Source organism: Cordyceps fumosorosea (assembly GCF_001636725.1).
Source record: "Cordyceps fumosorosea ARSEF 2679 chromosome Unknown scaffold_26, whole genome shotgun sequence".
In the NCBI taxonomy this organism is placed as follows: Eukaryota; Fungi; Ascomycota; class Sordariomycetes; order Hypocreales; family Cordycipitaceae; genus Cordyceps; species Cordyceps fumosorosea.
In genome coordinates this window covers 138,788-160,562 of record NW_017387326.1, presented here as the reverse complement: position 1 = coordinate 160,562, position 21,775 = coordinate 138,788, and the positions used below count along the sequence as shown (strand labels likewise).

Sequence of the window (21,775 nt, the reverse complement as noted above, 5' to 3'; positions counted from 1 at the left end):
CGTAAACGGGCTAGGCAGTGGGTTAAAGTTATCGCAGGGCTTCCACATGGGCCTCTAGAAGCGTAGAAGGAGATAGGTATAGATAATAGTGGAAATAATTAAGTAATAGAAATATATTAGATGAAGTTAGCTAGATGATCTTACTATGTGATAGGTTACTATCTTAATTATTATTACTTATTAGTATGGTTCGTGGTTGCCCTATACACGCGGCTAGAATGGCTAGTCCTTATGGTTACATTCGCTCCCGCCTCGCCCCAGTTGAATTTAATGGCGATAAAGCTGAAACAGTAGCTAACGCATAATAATAGTGTGGTTAAAGGACGGATTCTACTAGATACACAGTCTTATTTTCACTGTATTATTGTACTTGAAAGAGGAGCAGAAAAGGGTGACGAGAGCAAGAGGCAGTCGAGACCGGATTTATCGGGCTGGCAGACTTTCCTGGGTAAAGCAGAATGTACTGTAGCTGAAATAGCAACGGTCAAGCGCTGACATAAGATGAATCGCCTCCTGCATCATCTAACGCCCATAAGGTGTCGAGAAGCTTGAGGAGTCTATCATTAACCTGCCACTGATATGGGAGGATGAGAGTAGGACACGGGCGCGGCCTACGTGCGTATCGCTGGGAGGACATCACGCGAAGGTCAACGACTGGCCTTTTTTCACGACAATTTATTTCCAGGGCATCAACGCGCGTTGTACGACGAGTGCATCTCGCCCCCTCCTGACACATGCCATTGTGCAGAAAATAGATGACAAGACCTCTTTCGAATTCGAGAGCCAGAGGTAAAAATCACCAGTCGATCGGGAAATTGTGGCATTTTGGTCGATGCCAACGGCACGCCATCTACCAACACATCCACAGGTTGCTCGCCTAAAAAACCAACACCATCGCACACGGGAACATGATACCCCACACACAATGTAAAGACAAGGAGAGCTTCCGGTCAGGTTTCAATTATGGGACTGTTTCATCGAAAAAGAAAAAGAGGGCAAGGGGGCTGGGTTCGTGCTTTCACGGCGAGAAGTGTACCAGTCTCCCTGGCGGTGGAGGAGGATGCCTACCCTACACTTATTACAGCTTTCCCGACCACGGCCTATCTCCCGCAAATGACCAAGAGAGAAACCTTCCTCGACATTTCCAACGGCTTTCCCGGTTGAAGCCACCCCGCTGTGTTGCGGGAATGCAATATCTTGTTCTAAGAGGCGCTGTAAAATGCGGTCAAGGAGCACATGTGAAGAACGGTCACGGATGCCCAAAGTGACAAGGCCGAGCGACGGGGGTGCATCTCCGACCTTGGGTCCTTTTCTTGTCTATGACGATTTTATGATAATAGAAGATGATAGAGATAATTATAGACTAGAGGTGAATCAAAAATAGAAAGATAAAAAGATAGTCTTCGTACAGCTCGGGGGTAACTTGTGGATATGTCCGCGGAACGGTGTCGGGATATCCCCACATCTGTCCGCGGATCGGCTTGCCGCCTTGGCCTTGATTCCGTTTCCACCACCACCAGCCCCCAAGCCGACGGCTTCGGTAATAATCCATCATGAAGTGAGCAGATCACAGCTCCGAAAGCCCACCCGCGAGAATCAACCATGGCGTACCTAGACGAGGGCAGGCCGACGTCGCCGCAGAGCTACGCGCGCCGCCCGCTCAGCTGCTCGACGTGCCGCGTCAAGAAGATCCGGTGCGACAAGCGCGTGCCGTGCTGCCACTGCGCCAAGGCAAACCTGCGCTGCACCTTCCCGGCCCAGCGCAAGCCGCGGGAACGCAAGCCGCACCTGAGGAACCGGTCGCCAGAGGCGCACGGCCAGGAGAAACAGCTGGCGGACCGGCTGCGCAGCCTGGAGGCCCAGGTGTCGTCGCTCCAGACCCAGCTGATGGATGCGAGGGCGCCGCCGCCACGGTACGAGGAGCTGGTGAAGCGGCGGTCGGCGGTGCATCCGCGGGCAGCGGTCTCGCACATCAAGTCGTCCTTTTGGGCGAGCATCAACTTCGAGGCTGGTCATCTCCTACAAGGCTTTGTGACAAGTCGCTAACTCTTAATCTCACGCCTAGCTGCAGCAGCAACTTGCGTCTCCGCGCTGCAAGAGCATGCAATTACAGTTCCAGTACAATACCGTGGTAGCGCCCGCGGCTCCTCTGCCAACTCAGCCCGACGTCTCGATGCTGCTGTTCAAATCCTTCCAAGGAGCGCGCCATCCTCTCCATCATCCGCCAGAGACACACATGATGCTCTTTTGGCACGTCTTCAAGGAGAACGTCGAGCCCATGGTCGGACTGCTGCACTGCCCGACCATGGCCAACCTGGTCGAGAGGGCGCTCTGGCACAGACACACGCTGTCCACAGCCGAGCACACGCTGCTCTTTTCCATGTATTACGTCTCAGCCGCAGCAATGGGCGAAGAAGCAGTACGTTAATATCCTCCTCCTCGCACACTGTCTAACTCTTTCGCTCCCAGATCATCCGCGAGTTCTCCGTCTCCAAGAGCGCCCTGCTCAGCCGCATGCGCGTCCTGGCCGAGCACGCCCTCGTGGCCGCCAAGTTCGCCAGCGCCGCCGACGTCACCGTCCTGCAGGCCGCCATGCTCTTCGTGCTCGTGCTGCGCAAGACGGGCGGTGCGCGCAGCGCCGGCAGCCTCGTCGGCGTCATCGTGCACCTCGCGCAGTGTCTGCGGCTGCACAAGGACGGCGCCGACCTGCACGACCTCACCCCGTTCGAGACGGAGATGCGCCGACGGCTGTTCTGGTCCGTCGTGGTGCTGGACCAGCGCTCCGCCGAGGACCTGGGCACCGACCCGCTGCTGCCCGAGACGACGTGGGACGCGCCGCTGCCACTCAACATCAACGATGAGGACATTTGCGAGGGCTCGCCGGTGCTGCCGGAGGAGCGCGCTGGCATGACCGACATGACCTTCTTCCTGATCCGTGTGCACACGACGCAGACGTCGGTCCGGGTGCGCCGGCTGGCCTCGGAGGAGGGCCAGACGCTGGAGAGCCTCGACGAGCTGTGCGAGGAGGCCTGGCGGGCGACGCACTCCACGCTGCGCCGCACCTTCGTGGACCCGAACCCGAGCCACGAGCTGGCGTGGGCCGCCGAGGCGATGACCTCGTGCATCGTCGCCAAGATGAAGCTCACCGACCAATGCTCCTTCTTCTACCCTCCTGGCACCGACGCGCACGACGAGGCGTCCAGTCGCCGCCGGTCGACCGCGCAGCTCGCCGCCGCGATCCGCGTGCTGGAGCAGAACCACGCGGCCAACGCGGACGCGCGCTGGTCGCGCTGGCGCTGGATCTTCGTCGCGTACGCGCGCTGCCACGGGTCCGCCGTGCTCCTGACGGAGATGCTGCGGCGGCCGTGGGCGCCGGTCAGCGAGCAAGGCTGGGCGGCGCTGCACGCCGTCCTGGGCGACTCGCAGCCCGGCGAGCTGGAGGACCAGCGGGGGATGATGCCGCTGCCGTTTGGGTTCGTTTATGAGCTGACGAGGCGGTACCGCGAGTCCGAGTACGAGCGGCTGCGCGGCGCGCCGGAGGAGGCGCGACGACTGCTGCTGCAGGAGGAGGAGGGGGGGAGCAAGGAGGATGGTAGTGGTGGTGGTAGTGGTGGTGGTGGTGGTGGGACTAGCGGCGCCGATCGCCCCGGCGTTTCGGCATCATCTCTGGAGCGCTGGCGGCGGGCGGCGGGGCTCGGGGATGTCTGCGTGGCGCCGCAGCCACGCGGGCTCATCGCGCCGGAGCCCCTGGACGATTATGGGGAACAACGCATCTCGGGTCTTGGAGAGGCGGTGGCGCTCTCGATGGCGCAGTCTGTGCCTGAGATGCCGTCGACGGCGGCAGCACCGGGCTTCGACATGGGCATCGAGGCGTGGCCGGTGGGGGAGATGATGCCGGTGGAATACATGGAGAGCATACTGGACGAGCTGTTCTAGAAGATTGTAGTATGGAGGATAGCGTAACGCAAGATGCAATATTCCAGTTCGCGATGGTACTCCCTATAACACTAGCAATTATGCAACCTACGATCCGCTCCTGCGTTTCCCATCTAGGCATCCCGCCCATAGAGTCCCGGTTGTGTTCCAAATCCCTGCTCGGTTGGGCATACTTCCAACTGCCAGTTTCTTATCCTTTCTCGCAAACAGCGTCGGCAACTACCTCGCCCAACCCAACCCCCCCCCCTCCCTGGCGGGGTCAATGCTACACAACCAACTTGTTCACAACCCTGCGCATTGCTCGTGTCTCATTGCCATGTTCACCGTACGATTGAAGCAAGGACACGTCCCTTGACATAATGACGCAGAAAACTCATCATCCAAGCCTTGACCGATACGACAACAGGGCGCCGCTGCTTCCGACCAGCAGGTTCGCCGATCTCAAACCGCTACTGGCCTTTCGCCGTTTCGGCCTCTTTTCTAGCTCGCCACTACCGGGCACGCTCGTCTGGCAACCCGGCGTCGTCGGCTTCCAGCCTATCCTCCTCGAAGTAACGTCTTTTTGTGCTTGTTTCGAACCGGTCTGCATGTGATGAATCCTCGGTGGAGATGTAGCCGCAACTGCACACATCGATGCAGCATGGCCGAGTATAAGAGCCGCAGCGCCTCCGCTACCGTTTTCATCCTCCTCACTCATCAGACACCTTTTCTTTCACAGAACAGTACTTCGCAGACATCTTCCCGCATCGCTTCCTAGACATGGCCAAGACCGCCAACGCCACCCCCTACGGCGGACCCTACGGCCGCCGCCTCTACGTCAATGTCGTCGACGAGACCGCCCGGGCCGAGCCGGACCGGCCCTGGGTCTACGCGCCGCGGTCCTCGGACGAGCGTGACGGCTTCCGCGCCATCACCTGGCGCCAGCACGCCAACGCCGTGAACCGCGCCGCCAACTGGCTCGTCCGGCGCCTCGGCAAGCCCGCGCCCAAGTCCTTCCCCAGCCTCGCCTACGTCGGGCCCAACGACGCCCGCTACCTCATCCTCTTCGCCGCCGGCACCAAAGCCGGCTACCAGGTATGTTGCGTGCTTATCCGATCTTACCATGACATTACTCTTTTTTGTGGTGCGCTTCCGTGGCTAACACGGGGCCGGCCCGCTCGTCTTAGATCATGTTCCCCTCCACGCGCAACAATACGGAGAGCCAGGTCTCGCTGCTGCGCGTGACCAAGTGCCAGAAGCTGCTGTACGGCAGCGAGTACGCCAAGAGGGTCCAGCCGTGGGTGCGGGAAGCGGGCATCGGCGCGCTGGAGATGCTGGGCCTCGAACAGCTACTCGACGATGCGCCAGAGCCGGTGCATCCCTACAACGAGACGTTCGAGTCGGCCGAGTTCGATCCCGTCACGATACTGCACACCAGTGGCAGCACGGGGACCCCCAAGCCCATCTACTGCAACCAGGGCCTCTTCTGCTCGACGGACAACTACCACAATTTCCCCGAGTATGAGGGCTTCCCCTTTGTCATGTCCGGCATGGCAACCTTGTCGAAAAACTCATACTGCCCGCGTAAGCCGTCTTCGTCCTCTTACCCTCGGACGAACCATCCACTAACACATCAAAGTGCCGCTGTTCCATGCCTTTGGCCTGTACTGTTTCATCAGCATCCCGACATTCTGGGGCAAGCCTATGACGCTCGGCATTGGCGACAAGCCTTTGACTGCCGAGAGTGTAGTCCGGGGCTATGAAGCGGCGGGATGCGATGCTCTGATTCTTCCGCCATCCATCGTGGAGGATATCTCCAAGCTCGACGGCGGCATTGAGAAGCTCAAGAAGCTGAGTTATGTTGCTTGCGGTGGAGGTAAGCGACTCCTGACCAGTCTGCGCCGAACAGCTCTCGCTAACGCCGCCTTGCAGGTGGCATATCGCCAGAAGTTGGCAACGATATTACCTCCAAAGGTGTCAGGCTCAACAATTGCATCTCCAGCACAGAGTGAGCCCAGCAACACGTCACCACGCTCGAACCTCGCTGACAATGACAGGTACGCCATGTACCCCACGTACTGGCAGACCGACTACAACAACTGGGACTGGTTCATCTTCGACAACAAGCAGTTCGGCTGCCGCTACGACCACGTCGACGACAACATCTACGAGCAGACCATCGTCCGCCACGAGCCCTTCCAGCCCATCTTCTACACCTTCCCCGACGCCACCGAGTACAAGACGGGCGACCTGTTCGAGAAGCACCCCACGCTGCCCGGCCACTGGCGCTCGCAGGGCCGCATGGACAACATCATCGTCTTCAGCAACGGCGAGAAGCTGAACCCCGTCACCCTCGAGGCCACCGTGACGCTGCACCCGGACGTGCGGCAGGCGCTCGTCGTCGGCCACGGCTACTTCCAGGCCGGCGTGATCCTGGAGCCTGCCGCCGCGCGAGGACCGCTGGACAACGCGCAAAAGGAGGCCTTCATCGCGTCGGTCTGGCCCGTCATCGAAAAGGCAAACGCGGCGACGGTGGAGCACGGTCGCGTGGCAAGGCATCTCGTCACGGTGTCCGAACCGAAGAAGCCGTTCCTCTTCTCAGCCAAGGGCTCCTTCCGACGCGGCGCGGCCATCAAAATGTACAAGCCGGAAATCGAGGCTCTGTTCTCGGCGCAAGAGGTGATTGAACCGGCGCAGCTTGACACCGCCACCCGAGAGGGCTTGGCCGCGGGCATTCGGTCCCTTTTCAGCGGAGCTACTCCGGAGGGTGCCATGGACGACGAGGACGACTTTTTCCTACAGGGTATCGATTCTCTCCAGGTCATCAACCTTGCCAAGAGAATCACGGCGGGCTTGAGGGTCTCCGGTGTCGCCGAGGATGTGGCCGTTCTGGCGCCGCGTGACGTTTATGCGCAGAGCACCGTCACCAAATTGACCAATCTTCTGTTTGGCCGCATTCATGGAACACAGAGCAACGGCGTGCAGAGTCAGGCCGAAATCTTGCAGGCTCTGGTGGACAAGTACAGCGCTGGGCTGGCTAAACGCAGCGATCGCCCTCCTGCCAAGTCGACAGGCAAGACTGTGCTGCTGACCGGATCAACCGGCAGTCTCGGCTCCTACTTTCTTCATTTTTTGATCCACGATCCAGATGTCGCTAAGATTGTCTGCTTGAATCGGTCCGAGGGTGGCGGCCGTGCCAAGCAGCTCAGCGCGCAGAGGCAACGCGGCTTATCAACCGAATTTGAGAAGGTCGTATTCCTCCATGCCGATCTCTCCCGATCCGACTTGGCACTCGAGAAGGACCATCTCCTGGAGCTCGAGAGGTCCGTTGACTGCATCATCCACAACGCTTGGCCGGTCAACTTCAACATTTCAGTACAGTCGTTCGAAGGCCACATTCGCGGCGTGCGCCACTTGATCGACTTGGTGCAGAAGGCTGCCGTCAACGCCTCAATCATATTCATCTCCTCCATCGGAACCGTCGACCAGTGGTCCGACCCGTCGCCGATTCCAGAGACCAACCTGACGGACTTGAATCTCGCGTCGATGGGCTACGGCCAGTCAAAGCAGGTCGGCAGCATGGTACTGGACACCGTCGCCAAGGTTGCCGGCATCCCTGCCGCGGTTGTCCGCCTAGGGCAGGTCGCAGGCCCGACGACGCAGCAGGGCTCCTGGAATGCGCAGGAGTGGCTGCCGACGATCATCCAGTCCTCTGCGCACCTGGGCCTTCTGCCCGACAGCCTGGGCAGCATGACGGCCGTCGACTGGGTGCCGGTCGACAAGGTGGCGCGCACCATCCTCGACATGGCAACCACGACATCCCAGGCTGCAGACTTTAGCAGCGGCGCCAAATTCTTCAACCTAGTCAACCCAAGGCGGACGCCCTGGTCGACCATCGCGCCCGCCGTGGTGAGCTTCTACCAGCAGAGAGGCAAGCAGCTGCAGTTGGTGAGCTTTGCGGACTGGGTCAAGGCGGTCGAGACGGCTCCAGCCTCACCAAGACTCTCGGCGATCAAACTCCTCGACACGTACAAGGCTCTGTCCGGAGCGGCAGAGAATGGCGCTCATCCAGGATTTGCGACGGAAAAGTCGCAGCAGGCGAGCAAGACATTGGCGACGATGGAAGCAGTGACGCCAGGGCTAATGGCTCTGTGGTGCCAGCAGTGGAACTTTGGTGCATGAATTTTCGACCGGGGGGGCTTTTTTTGTCGTCAGCTTATTAGTATCGCAATATAGAAATAGACTTTATACAATTAGCATTCCAGCATGCTTTCGTGATGGATGAGGAGACACTTGCGGGGTCGAAGGCATCAGCGGGCTTGGCATAAGGAGAGGCTGGTTACTACTCACGAGTTTGTCGGCTATGTCTTTGGGAGATGGCTGTTCAATTGACCCATGTCGTCGCCTAGGTTCGTCTCAACAATCACAAACTTGGCGGTTGGTGCCTTTTTACTGGGGAGGGTGCTGAAGAAGTGCATGCTTCAGGGTGAAGCTTCACCGGCCAAGGCGTCTGACTAATCACGCCTTGCAGGTGTCTCAGCAACCACTCTTTTGCCGAGTTAATCAGTAGAAAAGCTGTCTAGAAATGTTTGAAGCTTTGGTACTACTGTGCCTAGTCGGGTCATTTTGCCCAAAGCTGTATGGTCTCTGGATGGTACGCGAGAAATATCATTGGTGCGAGGACTGACCTGGCGCCCTCCTGTTGTTGGTCCAATACGGGACCGCCCCGCGCCATCAGCGCAACAGAACTTTCAATGCAGTTGTAGATGGCATTCTATTTTTGCAGCTTTGTCCGAGTCAATCTGCTCAGTATAATTCAACGTTGTCATCCGACGCCAGGATGTTTGGTAGTCATTCACATATGGCTCCAGGGTACCACGTCTTTGTAGTCCATGCGGCAGCGGAGACGGTCGTCAATGCACCGTTGAGCGAGTGCCAGTTTTCGTCTGACTCGGATGGGAATCAGGTACGGGAGAGCTCCATGCCGTTGTTTTCTTTTATTTTTTGTGGTGCTCATCTGCCTAACATTATGCAGATCGGGAAAGTGCCGACGAGGTCTTCTGCGCCCATGCAAGGCTCAGATGAAGATTGCGGGAATCCGTAAAGAAGGTCGGCGATAATGAATAAGCCGCATGGAGCAAGAGATGATCAGTAGCGAGATTTCGGGTCGTATCCTCCAGTTGCTTGGTAAGTAAGATGTTGCTCCGCCTCCGTGATTGCACGATTCTATAGCCACGTCGGTATTAACTAGCTAGTTATACGTCTAGAACTTGAGTCGAAATTTTGGTAGAATTATTCGGCGGGCTTTAAAAAGCACGGAGCACAGATCCGCAAAGCTAGCATCGCCGTTCCTCGATAGCATTCGAGAGTACGGACGATGGGCCGTCTCTTGATCTGCACCACCCACTCCCAAGATTAGCATGACGTGTTTTGGTCCGCAAGGGAGATTTTGGCAACCAGCAGCATTGCAATAGTTGGTTGCTGACAGGAGTCGATTTTGGCCTCCCTTTTGCTCAACGAGTCATTGTGGTGGTTTGCCCTATAACACCAGGCACTATTACTCCGTTCCTGGCCTGCTTCTTGGAAACCCTTGGAATCAGGGTTTGGCGTGGCCGCACGAGATTTCGGTCGGCCATCCCATTGGGGCTCTGGCAATGCGAACCACGGCGCGAAGGCAATGACAAAATGTCCTAGGCAGCAATGCCGCCTTTTATATATACATATATATATATATATATATATGTATGTATTTTGATTAATTTATTTTCGCGACGGTTTTTGGTGGTGCCACCATATCCGGAATTGGCTTGGAAGGAGACCGACGATTCGACAGACTTGCCAGAAAAAACGTGGCTTGCAAATAGTTTGCAGGGGCTAATGCAGGGGAAATTACGCACGCTTTTCATCTATTCGTAAGGCTCGGGGAGCTTGGAGATGGAAGAGCAGCCAGTATGATAGCGTTACGGCTCAGTCGGAGCGGGGGTTCTCTTCTGTCTCACTTGGCTTTCCTGATTTAGTATCTAGGCGAAACACCACGAGTTTGAATGTACGATCCTAGCTGTGAGCATCTTTGCGCCCGATACAAGCTTGATAAGCCGTTGGCCTTTTTTTTTTTTTTTTTTTTTTTTCCCTGTCAATTTCAGGTGGTTATTAGTGTCACCTCTGTGCGTGAGCACGCCTTTTTTTTTTTTTTTTTTTTTTTTTTCCCTGTCAATTTCAGGTGGTTATTAGTGTCACCTCTGTGCGTGAGCACGTTTCTCCCACTCATAGCAGCTCATCTTCGAAGGAAGGCCTCGCTTCGCGCGAAGGATTTTTATTACAAATTTCAACTATGACACAGGGTACCACTGCACATATCCCGCGTCGAGCAAGCCCTTTTCTGCCAGCATTGACGGACCCCGGTCGCATTGCGTTGTCCTTAGCGTTATCATCGTTTCTGCTCACAGCCTTGCTTGATAACCATTCTCTCATATACAGTCACACTGCATCTCCACATTCTCCTCCTTGCCCTCGCCTTGAATGGTCTGCCAAACCTGTCGTGGAACTTTTCCACGGGCCCTCCCTGCTTAGCTCGGTATGACCGGACACGTTGTGACCGGGGGCCCAACCAGCCCAGCAAATCAGCAGTCAGTGGCTCGGCTGTCCCTTTTTGACGTGAACCACCCCCTGCCAGTTGACAAGCTGAACCGCCTCGAAGTTCTAGACGGCTGGTGGGCGCATCAACAGCCCAATTTACCCGCAAGTCCCGCATGAATGGGGACATCAGATGGCAGAGGAGTGATGAGGCCCCCCAAGCCCGAGCCTGACCTGAACGGCCCTTTTCTGACTCGCTGGGTGTTGCCCTCGAAAGGAGAGGCGAGGCGCTTATAATGGGACGAGGCGCCATGCTCGTCTTGAGAGCCTTCTTTTCCCGCAAGATTTCTTCGCCTGCTCGTCTTTCCGTCTTTTAGAGCATCTTGAAGCTCGTCCAGTGACGTATCCGCACGTCAACCACATTCGTTTTTTAATACTACTGTAATTTACAGTCCACACTCTTTTCACGAGCAACATGGGCCCTCTTGCCACCTCTCTGGCCGTGCTGTTGGCCGGAGCCAGCACGGCTTCCGGTGCCGTCTTCTCCCTCAAGGAGACTTATGATTCGACCAACTTCTTCGACAAGTTTGACTTCTTCGAGGTATGAGATGGCTGTTTCTTGGACTCGGCATTGTGGCCGCGGCATGCTGACATGGATTTTAGAGCAAGTTTGGCACGGGCAAGCCTGAGGAGCAGGATCCTAGCCACGGCTTCGTCAACTACAAGAACCGCGATGCCGCCTTTGCCAGCGGTCTGGTCAAGTATGAGGGCAAGGAGATGTACATCGGCGTCGACTCTACCAACACGTGGTGGGATCCCGATGGCCGCCCCAGTGTCCGTCTCGAGTCCAAGAACGAGTACACCAAGGGTCTTTTCATCGCCCGTTTCAGCCACCTGCCCAAGCTTACCTGTGGTGCCTGGCCTGCATTGTGAGTTGTCCAACCGCATCCGCTTGATCTTCGTTCAAAGCATGCTAAGTTTGCTCTAGCTGGACGTACAGCCAGTCCGGCGCGTGGCCCAACGGCGGCGAGATCGACATTCTTGAGAACTGGAACCTGGACACGATGAACCACCCTACCTTCCACACTGGCGACGAGTCCTCAGTCGGTCGCTGCTCCGTCAACACGGCCGGCATGAGCGGCACTGTGATGCGCGCCGACTGCTCCCACGACCCGACCAACTCTGGCTGCAACGTCATCGACACCAAGGGCCCCTGGGCGACTCCCGACGGCGGCGTCTGTAAGTATTACTCATGCCCAACCTAGAAAGTGAAGCTACAGCTGACATGACAACCCTTGACCAGTCGCCATGGAGTGGACCGACAGCTACATCCGCATCTTCACCTGGTCCCACGCCAACGCGCCCAGCAACATCGACTCCAAGGAGCCTGACACGTCCAAATGGGGCCTGCCCGTGACCGAGGTCCGCGACGGCCTCTGCAACATCAAGCGCCAGTTCTCGCCCCAGAAGATGGTTCTCAACATTGACTTTTGCGGCGACGCCGCCGGCAACCCGTTCCTCTGGAACCAGCAGTGCCTGGCTGCCACGGGTGAGAAGGAGTGCTACGAGTACGTCCGCAAGAACCCGGGCCAGTTCAAGGACGTCTACTACAAGGTCCAGGACATTCGCTACTTCGAGGAGACTGCCCCCAAGCCTCCCTCGTCGTCGACCTCGACTACTTCCACCTCGACTACCACGACGTCTTCTTCGACCTCGACCACCTCCAGCATTGCCACTACCAGCTCTACCAGCAGCAGCATCACCTCGTCCGCCAACTCGACTGTGACTTCCTCCAGCTCCAGCGCCGTCGGTACCTCCTCGTCTTCCGTCATCACCACCGGCAACGCCACCAGCAGCAGCAGCAGCCTGACCAGGTCCTCGTCCTTGTCCTTCACCTCCTGGGCCAACTCCACCGTGACCACCCGCTCTTCCACGAGCACTGCCCTCCCCGGCTCGGGCTCCTCCTCCGTGACTTCTTCCGCCTCTGGCTCTTCCGGTGCTCCCGTCATCACGGGTTCCTCTGCCCTCTCCACCCCCGCCGTGACCTCCTCGCAGGAGTGGACGACCTCGACCGTCTACACTACCACGACTTACACCATCACCAGCTGCGCTCCCACCATCACCAACTGCCCCGGCGTTGGCGCTGTCGTGACCGAGACCATTCCCCTGTACACCACCGTCTGCCCGGTCACCCCGACCGCCGTTCCCCAGGCCTCGTCGGCGCCCGCGGGCGGCATTGTCCCCGGCGAGCAGCAGCCCGCGACGTCCACCACCAAGATCACCAAGGTGTACACCATCACCAGCTGCGCGCCTACCGTGACCAACTGCCCGGTCGGCAAGGTCACCACCGAGGTCATCACCAGCACCGTCCGCCCGGGTGGTGACAGCAACACTGGCAAGCCTGGTGACAACACCGGCAAGCCTGGTGACAACACCGGCAAGCCTGGCGACAACACTGGCAAGCCTGGTGACAACACTGGTAAGCCTGGTGACAATACCGGCAAGCCTGGTGACAACACTGGCAAGCCTGGTGACAACACTGGTAAGCCTGGCGACAACACCGGCAAGCCTGGTGACAACACCGGCAAGCCTGGCGACAACACTGGTAAGCCTGGTGACAACACCGGCAAGCCTGGCGACAACACTGGTAAGCCTGGTGACAACACCGGCAAGCCTGGCGACAACACTGGTAAGCCTGGTGACAACACCGGCAAGCCTGGCGACAACACTGGTAAGCCTGGTGACAACACCGGCAAGCCTGGCGACAACACTGGTAAGCCTGGTGACAACACCGGCAAGCCTGGCGACAACACTGGTAAGCCTGGTGACAACACTGGTAAGCCTGGTGACAACACTGGCAAGCCTGGTGACAACACCGGCAAGCCCGGCGACAAGCCCGCCGGTTCCGAGCAGCAGCCCAAGGGCGGCGTCGTCGCTCCCTCCTCGGTCCCCAAGCCCGCCAGCAGCTTCGACCTCGCCCCTCCCGCCGGCTCCCCCACCGGCGCCGCCCCCGGCGCCAACAAGCCCGCCAACACCATCGAACTTACCCTGCCCACCGGCGGCTCCAACGGCGCCGCGCCCTCCGGCAGACCCGTCGGCGGTTCTCCCACGGGAGTTCCCGTCGTCACGGGCCGGGCCGCCCCGGGCAAGGCCGTGTCCACGGTCGCCCTGGCCGCGGGCGTGCTTGCCGCTGCGCTGTTCCTGTAAAGTGTCGCGGGATGGAAAACTTTTTGCTGTTTGATGTAATGGGCGGGGGGGCATTTTTCTCTTCACTAATTTTTTATTACACTTTGATGAGCTAAATAGAGACAGTGCCAAAGCAGACCTTGTAATGGAGTCTCATAGATTAATTCACTGGTTATGACAATTGTTGCGGAATGTCTAGATGGGCAGAGCTGTACGCCCAACTTCAGAAAGTGACTTGTTTCCAAGAACAAGCGATTCACTCTAGATTCATACGTAACCAATCGGACAGGGGAAGAGGCCCCCAGTACCTAAGCGCACAGCAACTCGCTATTTACATGACTGCATTATTACTCTACTGGAGATGCATCCACCCTCCTAGCGATGCGGTATTAGATCCAATCCACGCAAAATACCAGCTTCTATCCCCCCCAACAGTCCAAGGGATCCTCGCCATCTCTCCTCTAGCCGCGGACCTTGAACGGGTGCGCCTCCGTGTTGAACACGAACTGGTTCGCGCCGTCACCCTTGACCTGCACCGGCGTATCATCCGCAAAGATGAGGTACGCATACTTCAACGTCTCCGCCAGGAAGAACGACTGCTGCAAGTCATCGAATCCACCCCCGTCCTCCCTCCGCACGTCCCGCAGGCCCGAGAACCCGCTGCCCACGCGGCACCGCTTCGCGATCGCGCTGAAGCCGCTCCACGCGAGGTCCTGGTACTTCTTGTCGCCGGTGGCGCGGTACGCGTAGTACAGCGACTCCATCGTCTCCGGGCGCAGGATGTACGCGCCGCCGTCGACCCAGAAGCCGGCCTTGGCGTAGAAGGAGGCCTGGTCGGCGGGCGGCTGCTGCGTGCTGGTGTTGGCGGCGGTGTCGACCCAGCGGAAGGTCTCCGGGCCGATGCCGCTGGCGGTGGCTGTGTAGGTGGCAAAGTACGACTCGGCGAGGGCGAGGCCGAACTGGGTGTACTTGTCCTCCTTGAGGACGGTGCCGGCGAGGATGAAGTTGCCGCCGGCGAAGCTGGTCACTGTCCCAGATGTTAGCATCATACATGGGGGGCCCTTTCCCCCCCCCCCCCCCTCCCCCCCTTCTTCTTGTTGCTTGGAGATGGCATGGCAGGAGATTACTTACAGTGGCCGGTGACGGGCTCCGTGTTCTGGCCGTTGAACTGCTTCAGGAAGGTGAGGTCCTTGCGGGATGTCGGGTTTGACGCGAGGTGCTCCATGGTGGAATCCGCCGCTGCGACCCAGCGATCGCGATATTGGCCGTAGCTCTTGGGATCGTAGACGTACATCTTGATGAGGTACTCATAAAAGCTGTCAGCGCCGCCGGACCATCCGCCGGCGCTGTTGAGGAAGGTGCCGTTGGTGGTGCTGATGTCGGTGCCCACCAGACCCGGCCAAGCCTCCGGGCTGCCCTTCGGGGCGAGCAGGTGCGCCTCGCACTTGGCGGCCAGCTGGGCGTACTTGGGGTTGCCGGTGAGGTCGCTGAGACGCGTCCACTCGAGGATCAGGGTGCCGACCTCGGCGAGGTTGCTGCTGGCGGCGCCGCTGATCTTGCGGGACGGGTTGAGGACCAGGTAGCCGTCGGCGATGCCGCTGGGGGTGTCGAAGGCGATGCTGAGGGTGTCGGCGAGGCTGGCGGCCTGGGTCAGCAGGGCGTCGACCTTTTTGGGGTCGTTGGCCAGACGCTTGTAGGGGCCCTTGAGCAGGTCGTAGGCTGGGAGACTGTCAGCGCGGGGTGGTCTGTACCGCTGAGCAGACCGCCGATGTAGCGGATGGTGGTCTCAAAGAGCGAGATGGTCTCGCCCACCTTGCGCGTGGTGGTAAAGTCGACGGTGGGAATGAAGTCGAGGATGGTGTTGACAATGTCCTTGTCGTTCATGACAATGGCGGTGTCGAGGCCGTCGATTGGGGTGAGACCCCATTGAGCGCTGCATTAGTGGAAAAGATGATGTTGTTAGTGACGAGGAATTATACCGAGGGGTTCTCGGATCATTCAAAGGCGACGAGTTCGCTCGTACCGGTCATCCACGTAGGTGTTGCTGATGGGGAGAAGCTCATCGTGAGGCCAGGCATATTTATAGTAGCCCGCCCAGGCCGTCTTGTAAGCAGCGCGGACGGCGCCGGCACGGGCATGATCTGCAGTGGGAGTCGGAGTTCGAATCTCGCTGGCAGGCAGGGCGAGTGCCTGTCGGACGAGAGCGGCGAGAAGATACACACCAAAGGTCTTCATGATGAGGCGATGCAATGTCAGCCAGTCTACTGCGTGAGGGAGGCGGGGGTTAGAGAGCAAAAGGGTCATCATACCAGCGGTGCGGGCAGCTGGCATTTTATATACAAATGTCGCAGCTACTGCAACCTCAAGCTTACTGACCATGCTTGTCATGCTACTACCATCCTTCGCGTACCTTTGTCTTAACGTTACCCCGCATGAGACAAAAAAAGGCTGGTAGTAACGGTGACATTGTCTCTTCATTTGGAGAAGGATCTTGGTGATGGAAATGCGGCGCCACCAAGCCACAAGTGGCTAGTTGGGCGTCGATCTAGGCGTAGATCCCGTCAGTTCAGGGGAGATGCCGTCTGGGAATTGCCTGGAAGGGTGTTTTGTTATTTGAAAAGACTAACGTTAAATATAAAGCAGCAAAGTTTCTCCATCCATCTCATCCGGCCCTGTTCTATCGGCCCTTCCCCGCGAACCCGGCATCTCAGCCCCGACCCGACTGCCTCACCCGTCTACACCGAGACAATCATCACCGCCGGTTACCAGCTTCAATTGCGAATGCTGGGTACACAAGCTAGCACAGGTACAGCCAGGCCAAGACCTGCTAGAGACGGTCAAGTCTGGCTTCACCTCGGCCCTATTTCTATCGGGCCTTCCCGCCATCCCCAGCATTCCGCACCGCAATCCCGGCAGCCTTGCCCGTACAACTTGTAAGCGAAAGCCACTGCAATGTGCCGTCGGTCTGTCTGCGCCTAGCAATATCTAGCTCCAAAAAATCATGGCCGCTATCCCCACCCGGGAAGACAAAGTGCCGAGAAGCGTGGCTCGCTGAACGAAGGATGAGATGATGGTATTAATAATGGCAGCTACGACGGTCTGTTGATATTGCTCGTACTATTGGCATCTGCCTGCAAATTCAACAACTTGAGAAACATGTTCCCTCACCGGTTTCCAGCATCTATCCCTGGTCTGCGGAGCGATGAACCCATCATCACTTGGGATAGATAGAAAATGGATGGCCTTCCCTTTTCAATGGCTGGTGAACCCTCAGTCAGGTGAGGCGGCCGTCTACATATTGCATTAGTGCTGCTACTTGACCCTGCGGGCTATGTGACTGTCGCACACTGTGCAGCGGGGAAGCCCCGGTTGGCGATCCGGCACCGAAGGATGGTCACGACAGTCATTATCTTGATCCACCACGTCGGACCGGTCAACAAAACACCTCATGGCATCCTGCTGCCGGTTTATTCAACAAGCCCCTTTGCGTAGTTTTTTTTGCCGGCAGTTGCTCCTCATATCTTGATTGGCTTGATCCGGGTGCCGATCCATTACCTCGTGAATGCTGCGTTACCCTGTAGATTGCGCATGTCTGAGCATGTTGAATATCGATGGCAACCTCTTCCTTGTAGCTAGCGGTGGTTTTAAGCGAAGAAATAAAACACGCATATTTTCTCGTCGTCAATTTGGCGAGTCATGAGACGTAGTACAGCCACCGGCACATAGTTCGCACCATGTGAACCCAGGCAAGCTATCCATGCAACTAGCGAGGTCAAGACCAACAGCCCTTGCTTGGTAGATTTCACCTCACATCTCTGTGGCTGTAGACGAGTAATCAGCATTTGCTAGTCAATGCAGACTTTGACCAAGCAAACTCACTCGAGGGCACGCTACCCTTTTACAGATAGTGTCGCCCGGGAAAGGGACCAATGAATCATCAAGTCCCTTGCTGTGCAACAACACGAGAGCGAGAGCTGAAAGGCGTGATTGGAAATAACTACCACGACATGTCCAGCTGTGTAAACAAAACAATCTACCGCGTTCCTCATACTCTTTCTCTTTCGTCCCTTCGTCCAGCCCGAACCTTCCTCTCTGTATCACCAGCCTCTGCCTGCTCTTCCTCGCACAAACCGCCACCTTCATATATCGCCGTAAGCACCACAATGGCACCATTAAGGCCTCACTCGCCCTCCTCTCCCTCGCGGGCCTCGTCGCCAGCCAGTGCGCCAGCGATCCTCCCCCGCTTCCCCCCCCCCCCCCCCCTGCTGCGTACGTTGCTGCCCATGACCACGACCGACAACTTCCGCGGGGGGCATCCTCGATCCTGGAGCTATACCAAGCTAACACTCGCGCAGGACACCTGACTCGTCGGCACCATCCAGCCGACGGGCTGCCAGCTCATCGACCTGGCCTGCATGTGCAGCGAGAAGCACCGGGCGACGGTGTGGAAGACGGCCAGCCCGTGCTTGGAGAAGCACTGCACCGCGTTCGGCGATGCAGAAGATGCTGGCCCAGTCCCGCGCCCGCCACGCTCCGGCGGCGGCGGCGGCGGCTTGGGACTAGGAAGGGCCGCTGATGAGCTAGCTGGTCTGTCGAGAATGGGCTGTCGGCCGGGCTATTACTACTCGTCACGGGGCACTACGACCAACACACTAGGGCCAGCACCAGCCCCCTCTGCTGCTGTCATCACTCTCTCTCTCCGGCTTAGCAGAAGGATATTGATAGCTGAAAATAATAGTATGTTCTAAGTTGTCCTTGTATAAAACACAGCCTTCGTTTTAATAATCTAGCCCTTTGCATCGTGTCCTTGTGTAAACCACCGCCTTCGTTCTCGCCATTAACGTCGCAAAGCACGATGAAGGCCGCTCTTGTCCTCCTCTCCCTCTTCGGCCTCCTCGCCGCCGGCCTCCGAACCCCCCCGCCACGCTCCCCATCTCCGCTCTCCCTTCCAGCCCGAAGAACAGAGACAGTGTCTGCCTCTATCAGCATCCCATCCCCCGCTCCCAATACCAAGCTAATTCCCTCCTCTCCTCCTGCCATAGAGGAATTGCATCTTTCGGGGCTATAGAAGGCGGACGTGCTGCCTGATGCCCGAGATGAGCTGCTTCTGCGACAAGGCCAACATCCTCAAGGCCTGGGAGCTCATCCGCCACTGCATCTGGTGGAAATGCCCCGGCTACAAGCTGGCCTGGGCCGAGGCGGGCATCGTCTCCTTTTGCAAGGAGGCCCCCGTCTTCACCGGACCATCCAACTGCACCGGGTGGAACAGGACCAGCCGCAAGATCATCACACAACCCCACGAGTCGCGTCCTACCGTTGTCGATTAGTCGTTTCTGCCTGGCGCCCAAGCTAGGGCTTTGCATGGTCGAAACGCAAATATCACACTTTTTTTCCCCCTAATCCTTATCCTCGCACAAAACTGCTGCCGCTTTGTTTTCCTTTGTCAACGCCATATAGAACGCACGATGAAGGCTGCCGTGGTCCTCGTCTCCGTCGTCGGCCTCGTCGCCGCCATCATCACCCCTCCCTGGGTCCCTGGGTGCTCCGTACGTCTTGCCAGAAAACACCACCGAGGTTTCTCATCCACCTTTCTCAACATGCCCATCTCCTCCCCTGCCGGACCATGACCAAGCTGACCTTGCCACTCCCCCTCCTCCCAGCGTCCGTGCCTCGGGAAGCCCATCGACAACTCGGGTTGCCGGACCACGGACATGCGGTGCCTCTGCCAGGACTTTGTGATTGACAAGATCGTCAACCAGGCCTGGCCCTGCATCGCCGGCAAGTGCGGCATCTTCGACCAGGTCCAGGTGCACAGGAAGCTGCGCTTCCACTTCTGCAGGTGGCCGAACATGGTGGAGCCCCCGGGGGAGAGGCCGCCGCCCACCAATGTCAAGCAGCCGCCGAAGAGGCCGAAGCCGGTACCTTTGCCGTGGAAGATCCGACAAAAGCCCTCCAAGACCCAGTCGACGCCGATACCCACGCCGACGCCATCAGCCGGCGGTCGTGGTGTCGACGATGAGGCTGCGCTGGACGCTGGAAGTGACGAAGTTGCGGTGGACGGCGGTGAACTTGACAACGTTGCGCCGGACGCTTGAATTGACGGGGTTACGATGGACGCTGGAGTCGAATAGATTAACGATACCAGGAACTTCATTTTGCTTTCTCGTACGAACACGTGTGATGTATATGAGAAGTGATGATGTTATTAAACCGCACCGCTCTTCGAAACCAACGCTTGTTATCATATACTTGCTCTATCAAAATACCATACCCCCCGTGCATGGCCATCTGCATGTATCTACCCATCTATATGAACCCAGATCCCTTTCCTCTAATACCCGCTCTGCGTGCACAGTTTCTGAAAAGCCACTGCCAGCCTCACGCTGCCCACATCGACAACCCTATAAAACAGATCCGCCACGCCCAGCGACACGGCAAAGTTGACCGCCGTCGCCAGCACCATCCCGGCCGCCCAGCGCGCCTCCGTGCCCTCCGGCCCGACGCCGCCCGTGGCCGCCAGCACCGCCGGCGTCACCACATACCCGACCGCGTGCAGCACCGGCCCGTGCACCACGTACAGCGCGTAGCTGACCTTGCCCAGGTACTGCGCCGCCGGCGCCAGGAACGGCCGCTGCAGCGCCGTCGGGCTGCTCCCCGCCGCGACCAGGAAGAGCGTCGCGCCCACGCCGTGCACGTACCGCTTCGGGTCGTCCGTCCACGCGGGGACCAGCCACCGCGCGACCGGCGCGAAGCCGGGCGTCTCCGCGCCGTGGTTCGGCGGGAACGACATCAAGTACAGCCCGGCAATCGCCAGCAGCGCCACCCCGAGGGCACGCGTCGGCCGCCGCCGCCGCCCCCACCGCCGCCCCCGGGGGTGTTGGTCGTCGTCGAGGCCAAGGCCCAGGGTCGGTGTCGCGGCTTCCTTGCGCATCAGATCCAGCTCCGCCAGCACCGCGCCGGTCAGGAACAGCGCCACCTCCCACCGATCGCAGCGCGCCATGAACAGCGTCACCCCCGCCAGCAGCGCCATCCGCGCGCCCACCCGACAACACGCGACCCCGGCCAGCGCCAGCGACACCACCAGCGACGCGCGAAACTCGAGCGTCACCGTCCACAGGTGCGGGTCGTAGTGCGTCCAGAACGGCTGCCGCCAGGGGTTGCACAGCTGCCACGCCTGCGCCCGCCAGTCCGCCAGCGTCCCCGCCAGCGTCTCCTGCCGCCCCGGGTGGAAGTCCGGCCAGTAGAACACGCCTTCGGGGTTGGCGTCCAGGTTGGCGCGGGCGGGCTCAAAGGCGCCTGCGTAGGTGAGGAGGGCGGTGGTGAGCATGGCGGCGAGGGCGGGGAGGTAGAGTCGGGGCGCGCGGCGGAGGAGGCCGCCGGCGACGGCGGGGACGAGCTCCGCGTGGCGGCCGGCGCGGATGAGGCGCAGCGGCTTAGCGGCGTTGACGTAGCCGCCGATGAGGAAGAAGAGCCCGACCATGGCGTGGCCGGCGTGGACGATGCGTAGGAAGGGGAGCTGGAGGATGTGTCGGTTGCGTGGCGGCTCTTCGTAGCCGTAGCCCTCGTCGACGGCGCTCGTGTGTGCCCAGGTGGCGTGGAAGATGAAGACAATGACGGCGGCGACGCCCCGGATGCCGGATAGGTAGGCCGTGGGGGAGTGGCCGCCCCGGGAGGGTTTGCCGGCGGCGTGGTGGTGTTGGTGGTGATGGTTGGGTATCCGGCTCGGTGATGCGGAGCGCGGCGAGGTGGCGGCGCTCCCGCTGGACCGGATGCTCCGGGAGACCGAGGCGGCCCGGTTTCCGAGGTAGCGGCCGCACATCACCGCCGTGTCGTATAGGCTGCGCGGCTGCTCCGTCGCCAGCGGCAGCAAGTCGTGCTTTTCGTTTGACAACTCCATCGTTTGTGGTCGTGTGTGTCCGAAGAGGGCTGCCGAAGCCGGTGCCGAGAAGTGCAGACGCAGAAGAAAAAAAAACAAGGGAAAAGAACAGGAAAGAAAAGATGAATATAAAAAGACAGGAAAAGGGTCTAGAAGGAGTGACTAGAGTTGAATCTCAACAAAAGAGAGCTCGGACACGGCCGCTGTCAGCGCATGAGGGTAAAT

General features: G+C 58.7%; 7 protein-coding genes across 7 annotated transcripts; 5 read left to right on the top strand and 2 right to left on the bottom strand.

Moving 5' to 3' along the window:
- Positions 1-1,602: 1,602 nt before the first annotated feature.
- On the top strand, positions 1,603-3,936 carry ISF_08041 (Transcription factor; the record flags this gene model as incomplete). The annotated part of the gene is made up of 3 exons (XM_018851644.1): positions 1,603-2,031; positions 2,066-2,419; positions 2,470-3,936. 3 exons carry the CDS (start codon positions 1,603-1,605, stop codon positions 3,934-3,936), a joined length of 2,250 nt encoding a protein of 749 aa, XP_018701130.1.
- Positions 3,937-4,295: 359 nt separating this feature from the next.
- On the top strand, positions 4,296-8,097 carry ISF_08040 (Male sterility, NAD-binding protein; the record flags this gene model as incomplete). The annotated part of the gene is made up of 6 exons (XM_018851643.1): positions 4,296-4,487; positions 4,660-5,010; positions 5,103-5,499; positions 5,555-5,791; positions 5,848-5,923; positions 5,973-8,097. The coding sequence occupies 6 exons, from the start codon at positions 4,296-4,298 to the stop codon at positions 8,095-8,097; spliced, it is 3,378 nt and encodes a 1,125-aa protein (XP_018701129.1).
- A 2,866-nt stretch (positions 8,098-10,963) lies between these two features.
- On the top strand, positions 10,964-13,695 carry ISF_08039 (Concanavalin A-like lectin/glucanase; the record flags this gene model as incomplete). Its single annotated transcript, XM_018851642.1, has 4 exons — positions 10,964-11,089; positions 11,152-11,417; positions 11,477-11,727; positions 11,792-13,695. The coding sequence occupies 4 exons, from the start codon at positions 10,964-10,966 to the stop codon at positions 13,693-13,695; spliced, it is 2,547 nt and encodes an 848-aa protein (XP_018701128.1).
- A 440-nt stretch (positions 13,696-14,135) lies between these two features.
- Positions 14,136-15,909, bottom strand: ISF_08038 (mannosidase MsdS; the record flags this gene model as incomplete). The annotated part of the gene is made up of 4 exons (XM_018851641.1): positions 14,136-14,701; positions 14,806-15,393; positions 15,426-15,607; positions 15,698-15,909. The coding sequence occupies 4 exons, from the start codon at positions 15,907-15,909 to the stop codon at positions 14,136-14,138; spliced, it is 1,548 nt and encodes a 515-aa protein (XP_018701127.1).
- A 2,852-nt stretch (positions 15,910-18,761) lies between these two features.
- ISF_08037 (hypothetical protein) lies at positions 18,762-19,001 on the top strand (the record flags this gene model as incomplete). Its single annotated transcript, XM_018851640.1, has 1 exon — positions 18,762-19,001. The coding sequence occupies one exon, from the start codon at positions 18,762-18,764 to the stop codon at positions 18,999-19,001; it is 240 nt and encodes a 79-aa protein (XP_018701126.1).
- Positions 19,002-19,139: 138 nt separating this feature from the next.
- On the top strand, positions 19,140-19,769 carry ISF_08036 (Extracellular membrane protein, CFEM domain protein; the record flags this gene model as incomplete). The annotated part of the gene is made up of 2 exons (XM_018851639.1): positions 19,140-19,220; positions 19,335-19,769. The coding sequence occupies 2 exons, from the start codon at positions 19,140-19,142 to the stop codon at positions 19,767-19,769; spliced, it is 516 nt and encodes a 171-aa protein (XP_018701125.1).
- Positions 19,770-20,005: 236 nt separating this feature from the next.
- ISF_08035 (Acyltransferase 3) lies at positions 20,006-21,571 on the bottom strand (the record flags this gene model as incomplete). The annotated part of the gene is made up of 1 exon (XM_018851638.1): positions 20,006-21,571. The coding sequence occupies one exon, from the start codon at positions 21,569-21,571 to the stop codon at positions 20,006-20,008; it is 1,566 nt and encodes a 521-aa protein (XP_018701124.1).
- Positions 21,572-21,775: the final 204 nt, after the last annotated feature.